At 38.4% G+C, this 18,576-nt stretch overlaps 1 protein-coding gene across 5 annotated transcripts in view; it reads right to left on the minus strand.

The window, feature by feature from the left end:
* Window positions 1–18,576, minus strand: part of LOC136866267 (PRKC apoptosis WT1 regulator protein) — a 303,714-nt gene that overhangs the window by 17,705 nt on the left and 267,433 nt on the right. For all 5 annotated transcript variants that reach the window (XM_067143078.2, XM_067143081.2, XM_067143080.2 and 2 more), the window contains one exon: window positions 18,035–18,182. In XM_067143078.2, coding sequence (XP_066999179.1) covers window positions 18,035–18,182 — 148 coding nt within the window. The remainder of the gene's footprint in view (window positions 1–18,034; window positions 18,183–18,576) is intronic.

Consider the following 18,576-nt stretch of genomic DNA (forward strand, 5'->3'; position numbering starts at 1 on the left):
CGACCACTTAGTGGTCATCTTCAGCTGTATATAAATAGCTTAGATGAAAAACATTTGGATAGTAAGCACATTAAACCTTAAAACTATTGCTCTAGGTGCTTTAAATGAAAGGAGGGGGGCGGGAGGTTGGGGGGGGGGGGGTAAGGTAATATGTGTGAATGATACTTAAATTACGATTTATGCAGATTAAATCTACAATGGTCTATTTTATATGGCATTTGAATGGAATTGAAACAGGTATTATCATATCTCCTTACAAACCGTATTGAGTGGAGTTTTAGCTTGGAATTGTACTTTGATATCTATGGATCTGAGTACTAGAGTCCTGCAGAGCGGCCCAGCCCATGAGCTGCTTCGACAGTAGACTGCAATGGGCTATGAAAGGCTCGAACATACGAAGCCCGTGACGTCATCGCACGGGCCGGTCTGGGCAGCGCTATGTCATTCGTATGCGGTGAGCCAAGGACAGCGCTGTGGAAGTTCTATAGCCTGACCGCTTCAATCTGCAAAGTGTACTGCGTGTCGGCGGAGTGCGTTGCATTAAGGTTGAGTGGAGGTGATCAAGTTTACTGTGGTTTTCGGTTTGACTTCTCCGTCTATCCTGTTATCGGAAACGAATGTGGACTGTTAGTTCCAAAAGGAAAGAACTGTGGCAAAAAAAACGAGAAGTAAAAGAAAAAAAAAAAAAGAAACGAACGAACTAAAAACTACGCAGTACAAGACTTCTGAACCGGATCTTAAACTTACAAGTCGTATTTGATTGGTATTCAAGCCTGCAGTTGACGGCGATGGGAAAGTGGGAAAGACGTTAATTTTGTGTGTTGTATGATCTGTGGTAAACTTTATGTACACACTAGCAGTTACCCCCGGTTTCTCGCGTGGATTTCGTAATTTGATAAAAGTAATCTTTCCTCGGTACTGTACTAAGACATTATCTGAAAATCCCTATAGTATAAAACCTCAATGAAAAACTGAGTTTCATTTACCCCAGAAACTCTTTGTAAACCACGTTTGTGGTATTGCCTTTTGGGGCTAAGATGACCATGTGACATAGAACTGTACACGTGAGAACGTCTTCTATCAAGAAAAGAAAAAGTTTCTTTACTTTTAAAGGAGATTCCAAATACATATTTTCACATCTGTAACATCTTCAGGTTTTGAGATATAAGTATCCGCATAAGATTAATTCAACCCCTTTAACAGCCCTTTCTTCACCCCCACCTAAGTGGATTTTCCAAAAAATACATGTTTGTTTATTTTTAAAGGACATTCCAAGTACCAAGTTCCATGTCCATAACATGTAAAGTTTTTGACATACACTGTAGATATTCTGGTACTCATTTTAAAAATTCACCTGCTTTTTCAATTCTTTCCAGTCCCTTAAGTGGTTTTCTGAAAACGAAAAATACGTGTTTTTTGATAAAGGAGCTGCCAAATACCAATTATCATGACTGTATCATCTTCAGTTTTTGAGATATTTGTATCCTCATGAAAATAATTCAACACCTATTTCAACCACCCCCAACCCCGAAGTTGATTTTACCTCCCCCTCCCCCACCCAAAATGAGTGTTTTTTAATTTTTAAAGGTGATTTAAAATATCCATTTTCACGTCTGCAACAACTTTAGGCTTTTTATATATAAGTATCCTCATACAAAATAAGTGGATTTTCCAAAACAAAAAGAATACGTATTTCTTTCTTTTTAAAGGAGACTCTAAATGCCAACTTTTACGTCTGTAACAACTTCAGTTTTTGAGATATCAGTACTCTAATAAAAATAATGCAACCCCCTCTTCAGTCCTTTTTACCCAACACGTTAAGTGGTTTTTCCAAAAACAAAAAAATACCTGTTTTTTATTTTTAAAATAATGAAAATATCAATTTTCACATCTGTAACATGTTAAGTGTTTGAGATATACTGTAGATATGCTCATCTTAAATTTCACGCCAACCCACATTTGAGTTCGTTTTACACACCCCTGTAAGAGTGTTTTCCGAAAATAAAACAATACATGTCTCTTTATTTTTAAAAGAGACTATAAATACCAATTCATGTCTGTAACATGTTAAGTTGTTGAGATATGCTCAGGGATTATGTGTACAAATTTTGGTTGGCAGCTATGCCCAAACGTATATGCATAATCTCGCTGCTGTAGAATCCTGGAGCTGACGTTGCCATGGTTATAGCAATTCATTTCTTTATCCGATTCTAAGAGCAGGTGTAGTGTGGTGCCAATATCTCCATAACGGTTGGTTTTAGGGCCCGTGGGGCTTACCCAGTTTTGTTCTTTGCGTCAATAGACTTAAAATGAGCTGTCTCTCGTCCTTGCACGACAAATTTGATATTTTGCACATATTAGCCTATTACTTTTATATCTCCCCCGTCGCGCAACCACCTCGAATTGTTTTGTAAATTAAATGCAGCCCATGTCCCTCAGGGATAATGTATATTTACATTAGTAAAAGGATTTTTAGAATCAGTCCAGTAGTTTCTGAAATTACCCTCCAGATATACACAACCAACAAAATTCGCACTCTCTCTTTATTATATTAGTATAGATTAAAGTAGTCGGACTGATTTTGTCTTTTTATGATTAGACCAAAAAACTTATGATGAACAAGGTAAATGAAATGAAATGAAATGAAATGAAATGAAATGGCATATGGCTTTTAGTGCCGGGAGTGTCCGAGGACATGTTTGGCTGGCCAAGTGAAGGTTTTTTAATTTGACTCCCGTAGGCGACCTACACGTTGTGATAAGGATGAAATGATGATGAAGATGACACATACACCCATCCCCCACGCAGCGAATTTGACCAATTATGCTTAAAATTCCCGACCCTGTGGGGAATCAAACCCGGGAGCCCTGTGACTAAAGACCAACACGCTAACCATTCAGCCATGGAGCCAGACATGAACGAAGTGTGCTTGAATGACGAGTAGTCTAATGTTTCTGCGTCATCAGACTCCACGACTATGCCACAACCTGCCAAAGTAATGAAGTTTTCTTCGTGTACTGTTATATTCATGATGCTCCTATTCCAACAGATCAGCTGGAAAGATATTTAAAACAAAATTGTGGAATGGAAGTAGATAGATATATTGTCCTATTGGAGAACAAATGGACAAAACTATCCAAAATTTCACCAGATGGCTGAGAAAGTATCAAGTAGCAAGCATCAAGTTCAGCTTCAGAGAGAAATTTCCGTTCAGCGGGCTTCATTCTCAACGGATGACTGTCTCTTCTAAAACCAGACAATGTGATGCTCTTCTTTTCATTCACAGTAATTCCTTTCCACCACCATTAGCAATGACCAATAAACTATGCACACTAAGTAAAAGCCATGTTCACGTTTGTTTTTGTTGTTGGCATATTGCACGTCATTTCAGTTTGTATTTTATTTTGAGACAAACGTTAATGAAGTACTCTGAATATGCTTCGTGTTATTTAGATTCATTTTCAGTTAAAATGATAACAATTGCAGACGAATATTAGTTTATAATAAAATTTTTGTTTGTTTTCAATTATTATTATTACAGTGCAGGAGAAATCTCTACCGTTTAATTTCAAAATGCGATTAGCCTACTTTGAAATATGTTACTAGCGTACGGGAATTCGTAGAGTGAGTGATCCGAATAGTAGTGTGACGGGAACATTTCGTTGTGCACGGTGCACATGTTATTGTGGAGAAGTGCGCCCGCCCAGTGCGGTAGGCTATATGAGACCAGTGCTGTGGGCCAGTACGCGGCCGCGTCAGAAGAGAAAGGTACTGCACAGGCTGGGCTGCCGGAGCCCATGGGTTTGAAGTGCTGTGCGGTGGGCCTGGATGCAGGACTCTGCTGAGTACTGTCCAAAACACTGGGGTGTGGAGATTCATCCCAACTTTAAAGTTTGTCCTGGTAGCTTATTCATTGTGACAGAGAAGGCTAAATTTTGAGGAAACTGCCTCCATTTAAGAACGAATGGTATTCCTGCAATCACAGGATAAAACACTTTCTTCCTGAAGCTGAGCCCATCTGAACTTCTGCATGAACGATATTTGTCTAGCTTCCGTGGATTAAATCTCATTCCACTGCACAAACCAGCTTTATTAACCTCATTAACAGAATCAAACACTATGGAGTCAATACTAATGTATGTTATTTAGTCATCTTCCAAGCTATTCAGAACCTACTGGTAAATTATATTACTTTGTTTATTTCTTGAGCAAAAAATTGCTACATTGGAAAGAATTGTACTCTCACTTGGATGAAAAGAAGAACCAAGTGAATCTGAATATTTTTTGAAATCTGTTTTTGTTGAATCTCGATAGTGTCATTTGGCCTAATTCTCTGTTTCCAAGTTTTAGAAGCCCTTCAGTGAAGTAGGATTTTAATTCTGGGCCATGAAGTAGACTACAGTACAGTCTCATTAATCCGAACTAACTGGGACCGGAGTCTGTTCGGATTACGAAATTTTCGGATTAACCGGAAAATATTTTTTAACAATAATGTTATAGTTTTTATGTCCCGCTAACTACTTTTACGGTTTCCGGAGATGCCTAGGTGCCGGGATTTTCTCCCGCAGGAATTCTTTTACGTGCCAATAAATCATCTTACACAAGGCTGATGTATTTGAGCACCTTCAAATACCACCGGATTGAGCCAGGATTGAACGTGCCAAGTTGGGGTCAGAAGGCCAGCGCCTCAACCGTCTGAGGAAAAGAGTTTCTACAATACAGTACATAATGTAATTTGAAATGACCATTCTTTAGCAATTAGATTAATAAAATACTCTATAAAATTACAGTAGGGTAGTTAAGAACCTGTAGAGGAGAAAACGACTAAAACCAGGTTAAAACTTGTCTCCTAAAACTGCTAAAATACGGTAATGGGTTACACTTTTGCATTGTGCACGGGATGCAAAGAGCTGCATGTGATGTTTATTTAATAGTTCTCCAGCTCTCTCAGTGATAGCGCTGCAGAACGTGCACACGTGACTCACCGCAGCACGCCACAGTTGTGAAGGTCTCTGGGTGATTCTGCCTTCTCAGTTAGCTGCTGGCTTCGTCTCAGCTTATTAGCAGCGCTATACTGTGATAAATTCAATTAAGTTAAGGCTTGAAAATGGCACGCAAATGAAAGCACAGGTCTTGTACTCTTAAAGAAAAACTTGAAGTGCTGAAACGGTTGGATAAGGGTGACAGTGCATCAAAATTATGTCGAGTTTGGTGTTGGAAAAGCTACGATTTCTGACTAGAAGAAAAACCATTCTAAAATCAGTTTTGTACAGCATCGTCAAAATAAATCCTTAAAATCTGCCAAACATCAAAAGTGTCCAAATTCGATAAACTTCATGAAGCGCTTTATTTATGGTTTTCACAGGAGAGGAAAAAATGTACTCCGGTAAGTGGACCTCTTGTTCAAGAAAAGGCGCGTCATTTAAATACATTACTGAATGGAGATGTTTTATTCACTGCCAGTACCGGATGGTTCGATAGATGGAAGGAAAGGCATGGAATACGTCAGTTAACGATAACGGGAGAACAGTTATCAGGTGATCCACCCGCTGCAGAAGATTACATCAGGGAATTTAATGACTTGGTAGCATCAGGAAATTATTCACCGCAACAAGTGTATAACGCAGATGAAATGGGTTTAAATTTCAAGGCCCTTCCCAGTAAAAGCCTTGCGTGTGCGGAGGAGTCTCGTGCACCTGGGTTCAAGATGAGAAAGGAACGTGTTACTGTATTAGCATGTAGTAATGCTGCAGGAACAAATGAATTGCCCCTAACAGTTATCGGCAAATCAGCAAAACCAAGGGCATTTAAAAACTGTAACATGAACACTCCTCCAGTTTACTACAGAAATCAAAGGAAGGCATGGATAGATACACAACTTTTCAAGGAATGGTTTGAAAAACAGTTTGTTCCCTCAGTAGAAAGTTTTAGTGCAAAAAGTGGTTTGCCTTCTTGGGCATTGATCTTAATTGACAATGCTTCATCGCACTCAGCAGTGGAGTAAATTAACTTGTGGTGAAATAAGAGCTATTTTCTTGCCTCCTAATGTTACATCCATATTGCAGCCAATGGACCAGGGCGTTCTACAAAATGTAAAACTTGTGTATAAACGGAAACTTCTCCGGTAAGTAATTTAGAATGACAGTTCACTTACTATTCTTCAAAAACTGAAGAACGTGAATGTAAAGGACGTGGTTTACTGGGCAGCAGAGACATAGGAGAGTGTCAGTGAGCAGTTCATGAGGAAAACGTGGAAGAAATTGTGGCCGAGTCTTGCATTCATCGAGAGTCCAGCGGAAATGTCTGCAAATGTCAATCTCCTTGAAATCGTTCAACAACTTCCTGGGTGTGAGGAAGCCAATGAAAATCACATTAGTGAGTGGATGGAAGCTGACTGTCATCAATTACAAACAGACAAAGAAATTGTAGCTATGGTGGAGAAAGAATCTGGAGTTGATGAGGAACAGACTGACGATGAAGAAGAACACAATGAACAACTAGCGTCACATTCAGATGCCGTGGCCGCCTTAGAACTTGCCGTACGCTACGTCGAGCAACACTCCGCTGCTACGCCCACTGATGTGATGTTTATGAGATGCTGGTTTAACACTGCATCTTCGAGCAGGTTCCAATCACGATGGCAAAAGAAACTAACAGACTTTGTAAAGATAAACGACCAGTGTTTGATGGTTTATGATGTGTAATTATGTTTATATTTATTCTAATAAAATATGACTAATAAAATGCAAGTAAATCTTCATTCAATAATATGTTCTTTCAATTCAATAAGGATAATTTTTTTAAAAAAATTGAATATTTCAGTTCGGATTAACCGGACTTTCGGATTAACAGGACTCTAGTGTATTTAAAACTTGACTGGATAACATACCTGCCAACTTTCAAAAAGATAAATCCAGAAGATCCTAAAGCGGAAAATTTTAACAACACGTGCATGCGTTGCAAAGTCTTGAGACATAGTGAAAAAGGACGGCTAGGGGGGAGATTACAAACAATACTAATACAAGTCAAATACATACAGTACATGTTATGATCACCCCTGAAATTAAATACTTACACAAAGTTACATCTGATGAGTGCTAATCTGTTTTCACTTAACACTGGGAACAGTTCACAAACAGTGTTTTACTGCACTTTAAACTTGCGGGTCACAATGTGAATGTCACCGTCAAGATTAAACTAAACATGTACACTTGTTTATAAAATTCTGTCAAGTTCACAGTATGCAGGTTGGAGAGGACAGATGGAGATGAGTTGCTTTCTTCGCAAATTTGGAGGAAAACTACTCGAGTAACATGGACCAGTACTTCTGGTTTTCAAGACAGAAATGGAATCCAGAATTTCATTTGACATTGAGGACCTAAACGGTTTTTGGTTCTTTTTCACCAAGCTGAACACACGTTCACACTCAACACTGCTGTGCGGTAGTCAGAACTGAAAGCATTGCCTGGATACCCTATTATACTTAGGAACACCATCAGCTTCACCAATGTTCATCAAGTGAGCACGTTTGGTATCATCTGTCAGATTCTCACACTCCTCAACAGTAGCACAGTTATCAATCTGAAGAGCTACAAATTGGTTCTGAAGCACATTCATTGCATCCTCAACCAACTCACTGTCCTTCCTCAGCAGCAATGATGGAAATCTTTCTATAAAGAACTGTACAGAAGAAAACTGGGCATCTTCAATTTTTGAAACATCTGCAACCTTTGCACGTTTCAGTACTTTATTACTGAGAGGGAACTTGTTAATATTATAATCACATGCTGTGCAGAAGTAACCCCTCGCAAATGAAAAAAATGTTTGGCAGAAATTCAGTATGCACAACGCAAGTTTTATAACATTATAGAGGTTTGATATGTTACAAATCTTACGTGAAATACCTTGCCAGGGAGAGATGTGTTCACTGCAACATCCAGGGACCCACCCACCATCCCCCAGAAGTACATGTTGATTTATCTCTATCATCAAGTGTCTTCACCAAGTTCATTGTCTCAACGCCAATGACTAGTTCATCATTGTCTCTCTGATTCTCAATACAATGGTATGGAACTTTTAATAAAAGGGAACTTTTGATCACTTTTTGTTTAACAAATCTAGCAAGCAGTTGCCTTAACAGGTTTGTCATTAGTTCTAGTAGTTTATGAATGTGAGAGTAAGCACTCTGAAGTGTAAAACTGAGATTCTCGACTAAAGGAATGACAGCATACTGGAAGGCACAGTATACCTTATTTAAGCCTGATGACAGAACCACAAAAAAAATTCTTCATGATTCACGATTTTCAATAATGTTCTTATTCTTTAGCACAGGAGTGTTAGAATTTGAGACACATGCATAACTTTTGGGAGCGACCAATTCTGTCAACAAAGTAGCTATCCTCTTTTCATGGTCTTTGGAACTGCCAGGCTCGGCTTTTGGGATCGTAAGTGATGTTAAGCTAGTAGCTGATGGAGAGAGCATTAACAAGCTCTTTAAAGAAACCAAGTACAGTGCATTCCCGATAATTTGTGTGCGGTTAATTTGTGGGTCTCGGAGAGTTATTTTTAAAAATATTCTTTCTTACACCCACTAATCATCATGCTGAGAAAAATTATCTCTGCCTAGTTTAAAAGAATTTTAATGCGATGCATGGAGACGAAATCATTGATATTTGAGGAGACTGGACTTCGTTTCTCTATGATGTAGCAGTAGGCCTATATGCACACTGCTGCCAGAATGCTGCAAACTTGGAAACATTCGAGCATGTTGTTGCACGTGGCACAGGACAGATTAAAAACAGATCAGATGTAAGGCTTTTCAGGCATTTGCTCTATTAACCAGCGTTTCATCTTAGGTCTGACACTAGATTCATCAGAGTGGGATGTGTCGGACCCTACCCACCGATGCTGGGGTGTAGGCAGGTGAACTTATCAGAAGCCCTTATAAGAGGCACAGTCTGATAACTGCATACGGGAGATAAATCTCCACACCTGAAAAGCCTTACATGTGATCTGTTTTTGACATGCTCTATTGGTGAAAAATATCTAATTCCCTCCATGGGAACATGGAATTTTCCATTCGGAATTGGTAGGCAGGCAATAATTCCATGTGGAGATTTATCTCCCATATGCAGTTATCAGACTGTGCCTCTTATAAGGGCTTCTGATAAGTTCACCTGCATACACCCCAGCATCAGTGGGTAGGGTCTGACACATCCCACTCTGATGAGTCTAGTGTCAGACCTAAGATGAAACGCTGGTTAATAGAGCAAACGCCTGAAAAGCCTTTCATCTGATCTGTTTTTGACATGCTCTATTGGTGAAAAATATCTAATTCCCTCCATGGGAACTTAGAACAGCACAGATTACCGTAATCTTGGAAACATAGACAACGAAAGAAGAATGCACTTGGAATTTACCCTCCCTTTCCCCACAGACGAAGGTCGCTGAACTGTAAGCCAAGTGAAGGGTAGGTGCGCCGGCAGAGTGTGTATTGTAGGCTACTGTACAGTACTTGAGAAGTGTGAACGGAGTGCGGAAGTCTTTTCGAAGTTTCGAATAAGTCAGTAGTAAGAGTTTTCAATGAGAGTCGTTGAAAAATGACATATAAAAGGTTAACCGTCAGTGAAAAACTGAAAATTATAGATTTATTTATTTGCTATTTGCTTTACGTCGCACCGACACAGATATGTCTTATGGCGACGATGGGATAGGAAAGGTCTAGGAATTGGAAGGAAGCGGCCGTGGCCTTAATTAAGGTACAGCCCCAGCATTTGCCTGGTGTGAAAATGGGAAACCACGGAAAACCATCTTCAGGGCTGCCGACAGTGGGACTCGAACCCACTATCTCCCGATTACTGGATACTGGCCGCACTTAAGCGACTGCAGCTATCGAGCTCGGTGAAAATTATAGAAAGACTGGAGAAAGGCGAGGCGTCATCAAAGTTAGCCTGCGAATTTGGTGTGGGTGAAACAACAGTGAGAGACATGAAGAAGCAAAAGGAAACCCTCATAAAATTTTCTGCTAATTTTGATCATTCATCGTCCTGGAAATCAATGAGGACATCAGACTATGCAAATCTAGACGAAGCCATGATGCGGTGGTTTAATCAAAAATGAGCGGAAGGTATTCCTGTGTCCAGCCCAATGTGTGCTGAGCAAGCAAAACATTTTCACAATGCTCTTGGCTCAGAAGGCGATTTTAAAGCATCTTCTGGCTGGCTTACGCGGTTTAAGAAATGCTATGGAATACGAGAAATTGCTATTCACGGAGAGCGTCTCAGCGCAGACACGGGTGCTGCTGAAAAGTTCACACAGGAATTTCAATCATTCATTGAAAAAGAACAGCTTGACCTTAGACAACTTTACAATGCAGACGAAACGGGGTTGTATTGGAAATGTTTACCGTGACGAACATTAGTGATAAAACAAGAACAGCAAGCCCAAAGCCCCAAACATCCAAGCAAAGAATAACCATTATGGTGTGTGCTAACACAAGTGGTGATCATAAATTAAAATTGTATGTGATAGGGAAATCCAGAAAACCCCATTGTTCTAAACGAGAGAATGTACCTTTGCACTACTACCATCAAAAGGCAGCGTGGATGGACACACAGATATTAAAGGACTGGTTTCACAATCATTTTGTGAAACAAGTAACGGCCTACCTAATTAAGCAGTCACTGCTAATCAAAGCAGAGCTCTTCATTGACAATGCGCTTTCTCATCCACATGAAAGTGAACTTAAAGAAGGTGATATTTACGTGAAATACCTTACCCCTAATGTAACTTCTATTCTCCAACCTATGAATCAAGGCGTTATTGCTGCTTTAAAGAAGAACTACAGGTCATCTCTGTTACAGCAACTGGTTGAGGAAGGCATCGATATTCCAACATTTTGGAAGGACTTCAGTTTGTTTGATGCTCTTCATGGAGTCAATAAGTCATGGGACAAACGCTCACACGATCACAGAAATCTGTTCTAGGTGAAGAGCAAGCATTTGCCGGCTTCAGTGCTGATATTTTGAACGGGCAATGTAGTCTCGCTACGATGATATCATTACTGAAAAACCTGGATAAATGCCAAGATGCAGAAGAAAGTGACATTATTGAGTGGTTAGACGTCGATAAGGATGATTATGGTTTCAGACATGAAAGTGAGGAGGATATTGTACGGAATTTGACGGTTGGTGAGGAAGACGGAGATTCAGTTGATATCGAGTGCGGGAGTGATGCAACGGAAACTCCCAAAAGTTTCCCCACAGCCAAGCTAGTGTCTATAGAGACACACGTATCTCCTACATAGAAAATAGAGATGAATTTTCATTTTCAGATATTATTTTCTTGAGAAATGTATGATCCAAAATTAGAAAAAATGAACAAGCATCTAAGAAACAAAAAGTGATGACATTTTTTTCGTTAGATACGAATTTCATTAGATACGAATGTTGGCATAAACCACATGGCATTTTGTAATTTTTCTCTAGTGTGTCTTACAATACAATGTGAAGTGTTATAATTATTTTCTGCTTGTTCATAAAACACATTTCATTATTTTAACCTATGGTTTTGTTTTTACCAGGCTTAAATATGACTACGAATAATTTGCGGAACTGCGTGCATTAACTACCGCGAATTATCGTGAGTGCACTGTAGTGGATCCCATGGCTCTAACAGCCTTTGCAGACATCTTTCTAATGATAGCCATTTTGTGCAAAGATGTTTCAGTATCTTCTTCGTTTCCTTGTTGTGAAGCCTTTGGAATTTTTAAAGGTGTTCCTTCCACTTACAACTCTTTTCTAATATATGTCGACTAATAGTTCATCAACTTCAACAGACAAACTGCTTGCACCTTTCTCAGCAGCCAAGTTAATCAGGTGAGTGTGCTTCCCTTAAAATAGCAGCATCTCCATTCTTCTTTCCAATCATGACTGGAGCACTGTCAGAACAGAACGCTACACAATACTGAATTGGTATTTTGTAACACTAACTGTGAAATTACCAAATTACCAATATTACGTCCCGTTGAATCACCCACCAAGGCTGGGACAGACAACACTGAGCTAACTATCTTTTCCTGTTTTGCCACAAAACAGGTGACGACAATAGGGTAAAGCTTAGCATTACTATTATTGCTCCCATCTGTAGCTAAAGAAAATGGTTCATGTTGCATGTAACCAACGAGTTCACTTCTTGAATAGTAGCAATTTCTTTCAAAACGTGTGTGGTCTTCATACGACTGCAGCCATATTTTTTTGCCATTTCTGAACCTGGAAACATTTTTCTAAACAGAGCACCAGCATTATCGGCAGCAGCTAATGGGATATTATGTTCAATTAAAAATGAAATGAACAAGCATTTCGCTCTTACTATATCAAGGTCGGCTCCAGAAGAGGTAAAAGAACGAATTAATTTTATGACTGCCATCCTTAAGTTTTGTATTGAAGACGTGCTTAATAGATTTAATGTGATTTACTAATTTTGTTCTTCCTCCATGAGAAATGTTTATATCACACGAGCACATGAAACTGCATGTGAATGTTTCGCCTTTGCATGATCATATAAAACGAGGAAATTCAGCAGCATATGCCACCCTAAAAGACTGATAATATCGTTTCTTAGTTGAACTCATTGCAAACACCACTAATACAAAATCATTTACAAATTCATCACACAATTCCACGAGTTTCAGAACTACCACCAATGTTACTCACACCCACACACAAAGCCTTTCAGCTGCTTCGAAGCACGACATAGTTACTAAAGTCGTTATAAAAATTCACAGCCTGCTTGCTACTCTTCTCTGTTTGGGTACATCTCAGTGAATGAAGTAGCAGTTGAGGTTGAACAGGCGACAAAAGCACAGTGATAATCGATAAGGTGATTATCAATACATTTACCACTCAAATTTCAAACACTGCATCTCGTATTACCAGCTACTATCGAAAGTCAAACAAATCCGATGTGACCGTAGAAAGCGAAAACAAGTGTGGATATTCAAGATACGTACAGTACTGTTGTTCATACATAAAACCATAAAACACACTCAAAATCCATACATTTTACGGAAAAGCCGGAATATTTGGCAGGTATCGGATAACACCTGTCCAGTAACAGAGAGGAACTACTGCCAGGCACTGTCGGAAGTCTGCACCAAACAAGATCACTTTTCTAGAGAAAGGTGATTTGTTGTTTATTATAAGTAGCTGATCTACTGCTGAAAGAGCGTAATGGGGAACCAGGTTTCCTCATCTTGTATGATTAACTTAACCTGTCTTGTTTTATTCCACGTTCTCTGACCTTCTTATGTTTGGTCTGTGAATTTAGAGCCATTACTCTCTCTTTACTGTAACTTGACCCAATTCATGTTTCACCAGATGTATCGTTTTAGCTTCAGTTCTTTGTCTCTGTATATCTGCCACTTTTGCCTTTGTTTACACTTTTTGTCTTCATTCAGCGTTTTGTAGCATAATGGTGTTCATCGTAGAAGAGAAAGTCCATTTCTCTTCATAAAATTAACAATCAAGACTTGGCTATCTTTCAAATCCGAGACACCGATTCCACGTGCAGCAGCTATTTCTCGTCCTTTAAAATACAGCATTTTGTGAGAAACGGCATATCCAACATTGCGCAACAAAATTGCATATTTAAGCAGATCCTCCCCTATTTTCAGAAACTTGCCGCTTTTTGGTTCGTGATACGCTTTGCGAGACTTGTTGTTCGCTTGAAGTGTACTTCTGTACTTCTGTTACCGCAGTAGCACACGTTGCACTCGGACACTGAATTCTTGCGGCCCACCGCCCTATTCCCGCATGTTTCGGCGTAACTGATCACCGCAAGATTATATGATGCAGTATTACTCGAATACTTGCTCAATGTGGACTAACAAACAATTTTGAGATCAAAGAAAATGCATATCCTGTACCCGAAACACCCGTAAAATACGTTTGTACCAGACTGGAATAGAGCGTTACTACTCACTTCTGCACTGATTCTCTCACTGAACTAGTGCAGCGGTATTTCCCACCGGCTGATAACAGCATGTTGCCCGGTATATGGAACGCCCGGTTTTGCAATAGGAAGGTTGCTACCCGAGTAGCTGACATCTTTATTTCAAAACACATCCGGAGCTGCGTGGTGGATGTTTGAAGAAGTGGGTGCGTCAAATACGTGAACATATCTTTTTCTCCACTTTGAACAACAAATATTGTGGTGCGTAAATTATGCAAGGGCGCTAATTATGCGAGAAAATATGGTAATTATATATCATCTTACCTTGACACGCTTAAAAGCATTTTTTTCTATTATTTACAGGTGATGCCAATGGGATCATTGCCATGAAGAAAAAATAAAAAAATAAAAAGGCTTAGTGTCTTTCTGATATAACTGTTCTCTCTCTTGGATATATTTTTACTCCTCTACTTATTTTCTCCTGTATACTACTTTCAAGATTGACTGTACAACACAAAAAATATATAATACCAATATAGTTGGTCCGTTATTGGAAATTATATATTTTCCAGCTGGAATTGACATCTTTATTTCAAAACGCATCCGAAACTGTGTGATGGGTGTTCGAAGAAGTGGGTGTGTCAAATATGTGAACATTTCTTTTTCTCCATTTTGGACCCAGCTGGAAATTTTATGATGTCCAATAACAGACCAACTTTATTGGTATTATAAATTTACTCATTCAGAATAAATATTTCAGGTTTCCTATGGCAATCAACATCTTTGTCACACAAAAAAATCATAAATCTACAAAACAGTTAATTCACTGTAACACCTTATAATCATTATCATTAAGGCTGGGTATCCTAAAAAATGACTCCTATGAATGTGTTACTTGTCACAGATCTGTCACATTTCTGAGTGTGGTATTATCAACACAGAAGTATGGTTTGATTTGCTCCTTTCCATAACTTACATTGACCTGCCGGGTTTCTTTTCTCTTTCTGTACTTATCCTGTGTTCCTAGTCTTTTACCATCTGTATTATTATGTTTATGTTTTGTCTCTTCCTGTGTTTATCTGGCTTTCTTATTTTTCTGAGGATCTGTGAAGATAGCCCCTCAATGAGTGTTGAAACCTGCCAAGATGAGGAGCAGAAACAAGCTTAACAGAGGCCAAGAAGAAATGGATGTAAAACAATTGTAACTGATGATGAGAGAGGCAATCTATTTGAAGATGGCAGTGTATGAAGTGTGAGGAGATTGTCCTTGTACTTTTGCTTTCTACTTCTCCCTCTTCCCACAATCACCCATCATTGTCACTGTGATTATCTTCTTATGTATTCTCTTTGATGTTCCTATCCTCCTATATGTGGCTTGATTTGCACTTGTTTGTTGCTTTCTATTACTCAACAAAATAGTATTTTTCAAACCACAATAAGAAGTCACACTCTACTAGTGAGATTAGAAGTGACTTTTAGTCTGTTATTAGAATTTTTCCTATTCACTCCAGTCAAATCTTAGGCTAGCCATGCACAAATGACTTATGACCTCTTGATGTTAATGAAAACAAGTAAACTAGTACTTTATAGGAGTTTGAATGATGTAACAGACTTTCCATTCTTTTAGATTTTACGTGACTTCTAATAGTTTGTCATCCTTTCACTTTGCTGTTTCCTCCTTTCTTGTGTCCAGATGTTATTGCCCTTAACCTTCTCCTGGAAACCCTTAGTATTTTGTATCTATCTTCTGAAAGTTGTTCTGTTTTGTATTATATCATCTGTTACTCCAATCTCTGTCGTATCTTCTTTACTCCTTGGATCCACTCGTTGCCATTCTTTCTCTTGTAAACATGGTTGAACACTTGTTTTGTCAAACAGCTGTTATCCATCATTATGTGACCAAAAATTGCTCTCTCCTCTTTCTGATCATATCTGACATCCTTTCATTTTTTTTTCCTTATATAGATCTTTATTCCTCGTATGTCTAAATTCTCCTTTCTCTGTTTGGTCCCCATATTTTCCTTCCCCTTTTCTCTATCTCTTCTATGCATTCTGTGGCATTGAGACTGGTTTGATTACAGTGTTGTAATGTTTGTTTTTAGGTTTCCTCGGGAGATACTTTACAATTTTATTTTTTACTCTTTTGCTTTACGTCGCACAGATACAGATAGGTTTTAATGACGATGGGATAGGAAAGGGCTGGGAGTGGGAAGGAAGCAATTGTGACCTTAATTAAGGTTCAGCCCATGCATTTGCTTGGTGTGAAAATGGTAAAAAGATGGAAAATCATCTTCAGGGCTGGCATCAGTGGGTTTTGAAACCACTATCTCCCGAATGCAAGCTTTCAGCTACGTGACCCTAACCACATGACCAACTTGCTTGGCAAAAGATTCTTGTTATTGTAGGTATCTTTAGACAGTTTGTATGCTAGTTCCAGTTTTCTTGCTCTTGATCTGTTTGCTTCCTTATAGAGTCCATTCATTTGAATTATTTCACCTGGGTATTTAAATTTATTAACCATGTTGTTTTTCCCATACTCTGTTTCTAGCACTGTGGGTGAATCTCTAATATTGGTCATGATTTCAACCTTCTTAAAAGATATAGTAAGTCAGACTTTTCCTGCTATTTGTTTCAGAAGGTTAATTTGTTCTAAGGGAGTCTATACTTCCAGAGAGGATTGCTGTCATCAGCAAAGGCCAAACAGTTTATACCAACCTCTTTGTGCTTTGAAACTAATCTTATGATGAAATCCCCTTTTTTCGAGTATTTCTTTCCAGTTCAGAATCTGTTCTGCACTTGATCTGTCACCCACCTTGATATTCTCCGATTCGCTTGTCCATTAATGGTTTAATTCTATTACGAAGAGCTTTTGACAGTATTTTATATGAAACTGCTACAAGGGAGATTCCTCTGTAATTGTTCACATCTGTTTTGTCACAGTTTTCACTTTGCCAAATTACTTGTATTAGGTTCGTCAGCTCCTGTCTTGCTTGACTGCCTGCCTCTCTCCACAATTCTGCAACAATCAAATCTTCCCCTGCAGCCTTACTGTTTCTCAAACTCTCGATTATGTCATATTTTTTTCTCATGTGGTGGGACCCAAGGTTTAGTTTTCATTTGTGGTTGATTGAATTCTAATCTTTCTTCAGATTTTTTGCAGTTTGGTAGTTTTTCAAAATAACGTGCCAACATTTTGGAATTGACTTTGTTGTTTAGTCCAATTTTTCCACTCTCAACTTTAAAACCTAGACCGGGTGGTTGATTCTTTGTTGTTTCCTCTTTGAATATTTTGTAAAAAGTTCTTGTAACATGTTTAGTGAAATCTTCAATTTGCAAGAGTCTACTTCTTTCATATTTTGTCTTCACATTTTGTATAGATTTAGAAGTTTGTTTCCACACTGTCTTAAAAATCTGAAAATTCTCATCAGTTTTAGAGGAATGCCACCTTCTCCAGACTGTGAGTCTCTCATTTATGGCTACTTCACATTCTTCATTCCACCATCTATGCTTCTTTTCCTTCTTCCTGTGCAGCTTTAGTTATTTTAATTCTCAGATCCTCCCAGTTCTTTGCACTGTTATTTTCTAACTTCTCTTTCAATACTGGTTTACTTCCGGGTTGTATTTTTAACATTTCAACATCAAATTTAGTTATCCTGTTTGTTCTCTTGTTGCGTCTATTTTGAAGGATGAATCTCATTTTTATGGTTGTGAAGTAATGATCATCCTCAACGTTGGCTCCTTTTTTCACCTTGACATTTTGGATCTCCTTTTTGCTCTTGGTGAAGATAGCTATGTGGTTAAAGTGGAATTCCTCGAGGTGTGGGTTTGGGGAATGGGGTCTTTTGTTTTCTACTCAGTTTTTTAAAGTAGGTAGACATCAGTGTAAGATTAAAAGCCTTGCATAGTTCAACAAGCCTTACTCCATTTCGTCAACTTATTTGATGAACTTTTATTTCTTTATTAGTGTCACATAAAATAAAAATAAGTGGAAAAAAAGTCTTTAAATATTACAAAACACAATCTTTTCAAGATTAAACCCATATTTCAATACATGTGCCTCACAAATATGGATTTGGCAACTTACTTCTTCAGGATTATCACCAGTGGGTGTTCCAGGGCGTGGTCGGCAAGGAGGTTCAGTAGGATGGACAAGGCTGCTGACAGTGGAGTCTGATTGGTTAAGACTATCAAACTCTTGGTTATCTTCATCATCTGCCTCCAAGTCAGAAGGACTGGAAGATAATAAATTATTATTATATAAAAAGTTATTATTATATAAACTTCATTCACAGTAATAAAAAAATGGCATTTGGACACAGAAATGACTTGAAAATCGATGAAGAACATTAATATATGTTTCAACATCCACAAGATGATGTGTCTATTGATAGTAATTTTCTACACATTACAACATATTTAAGTACCATATGTTGAGTAATAATAGAATTAGCCAGATATTTTATTATGGATACTCAAGTCAGGCTTTAATTACCAGTGAACCAATAGGCCTATTGCAAAATTAGTTATACCAATATTTCCCCTGTTTAATTCTGCATTAGGGCATACAAGACAAATTGTTTTTGAAGTTCATTAAATATTTTTTATTTATGGTTGTAGTAAATACTG

The sequence above is a fragment of the Anabrus simplex genome, chromosome 3 (assembly GCF_040414725.1).
Source record: "Anabrus simplex isolate iqAnaSimp1 chromosome 3, ASM4041472v1, whole genome shotgun sequence".
NCBI lineage: Eukaryota > Metazoa > Arthropoda > Insecta > Orthoptera > Tettigoniidae > Anabrus > Anabrus simplex.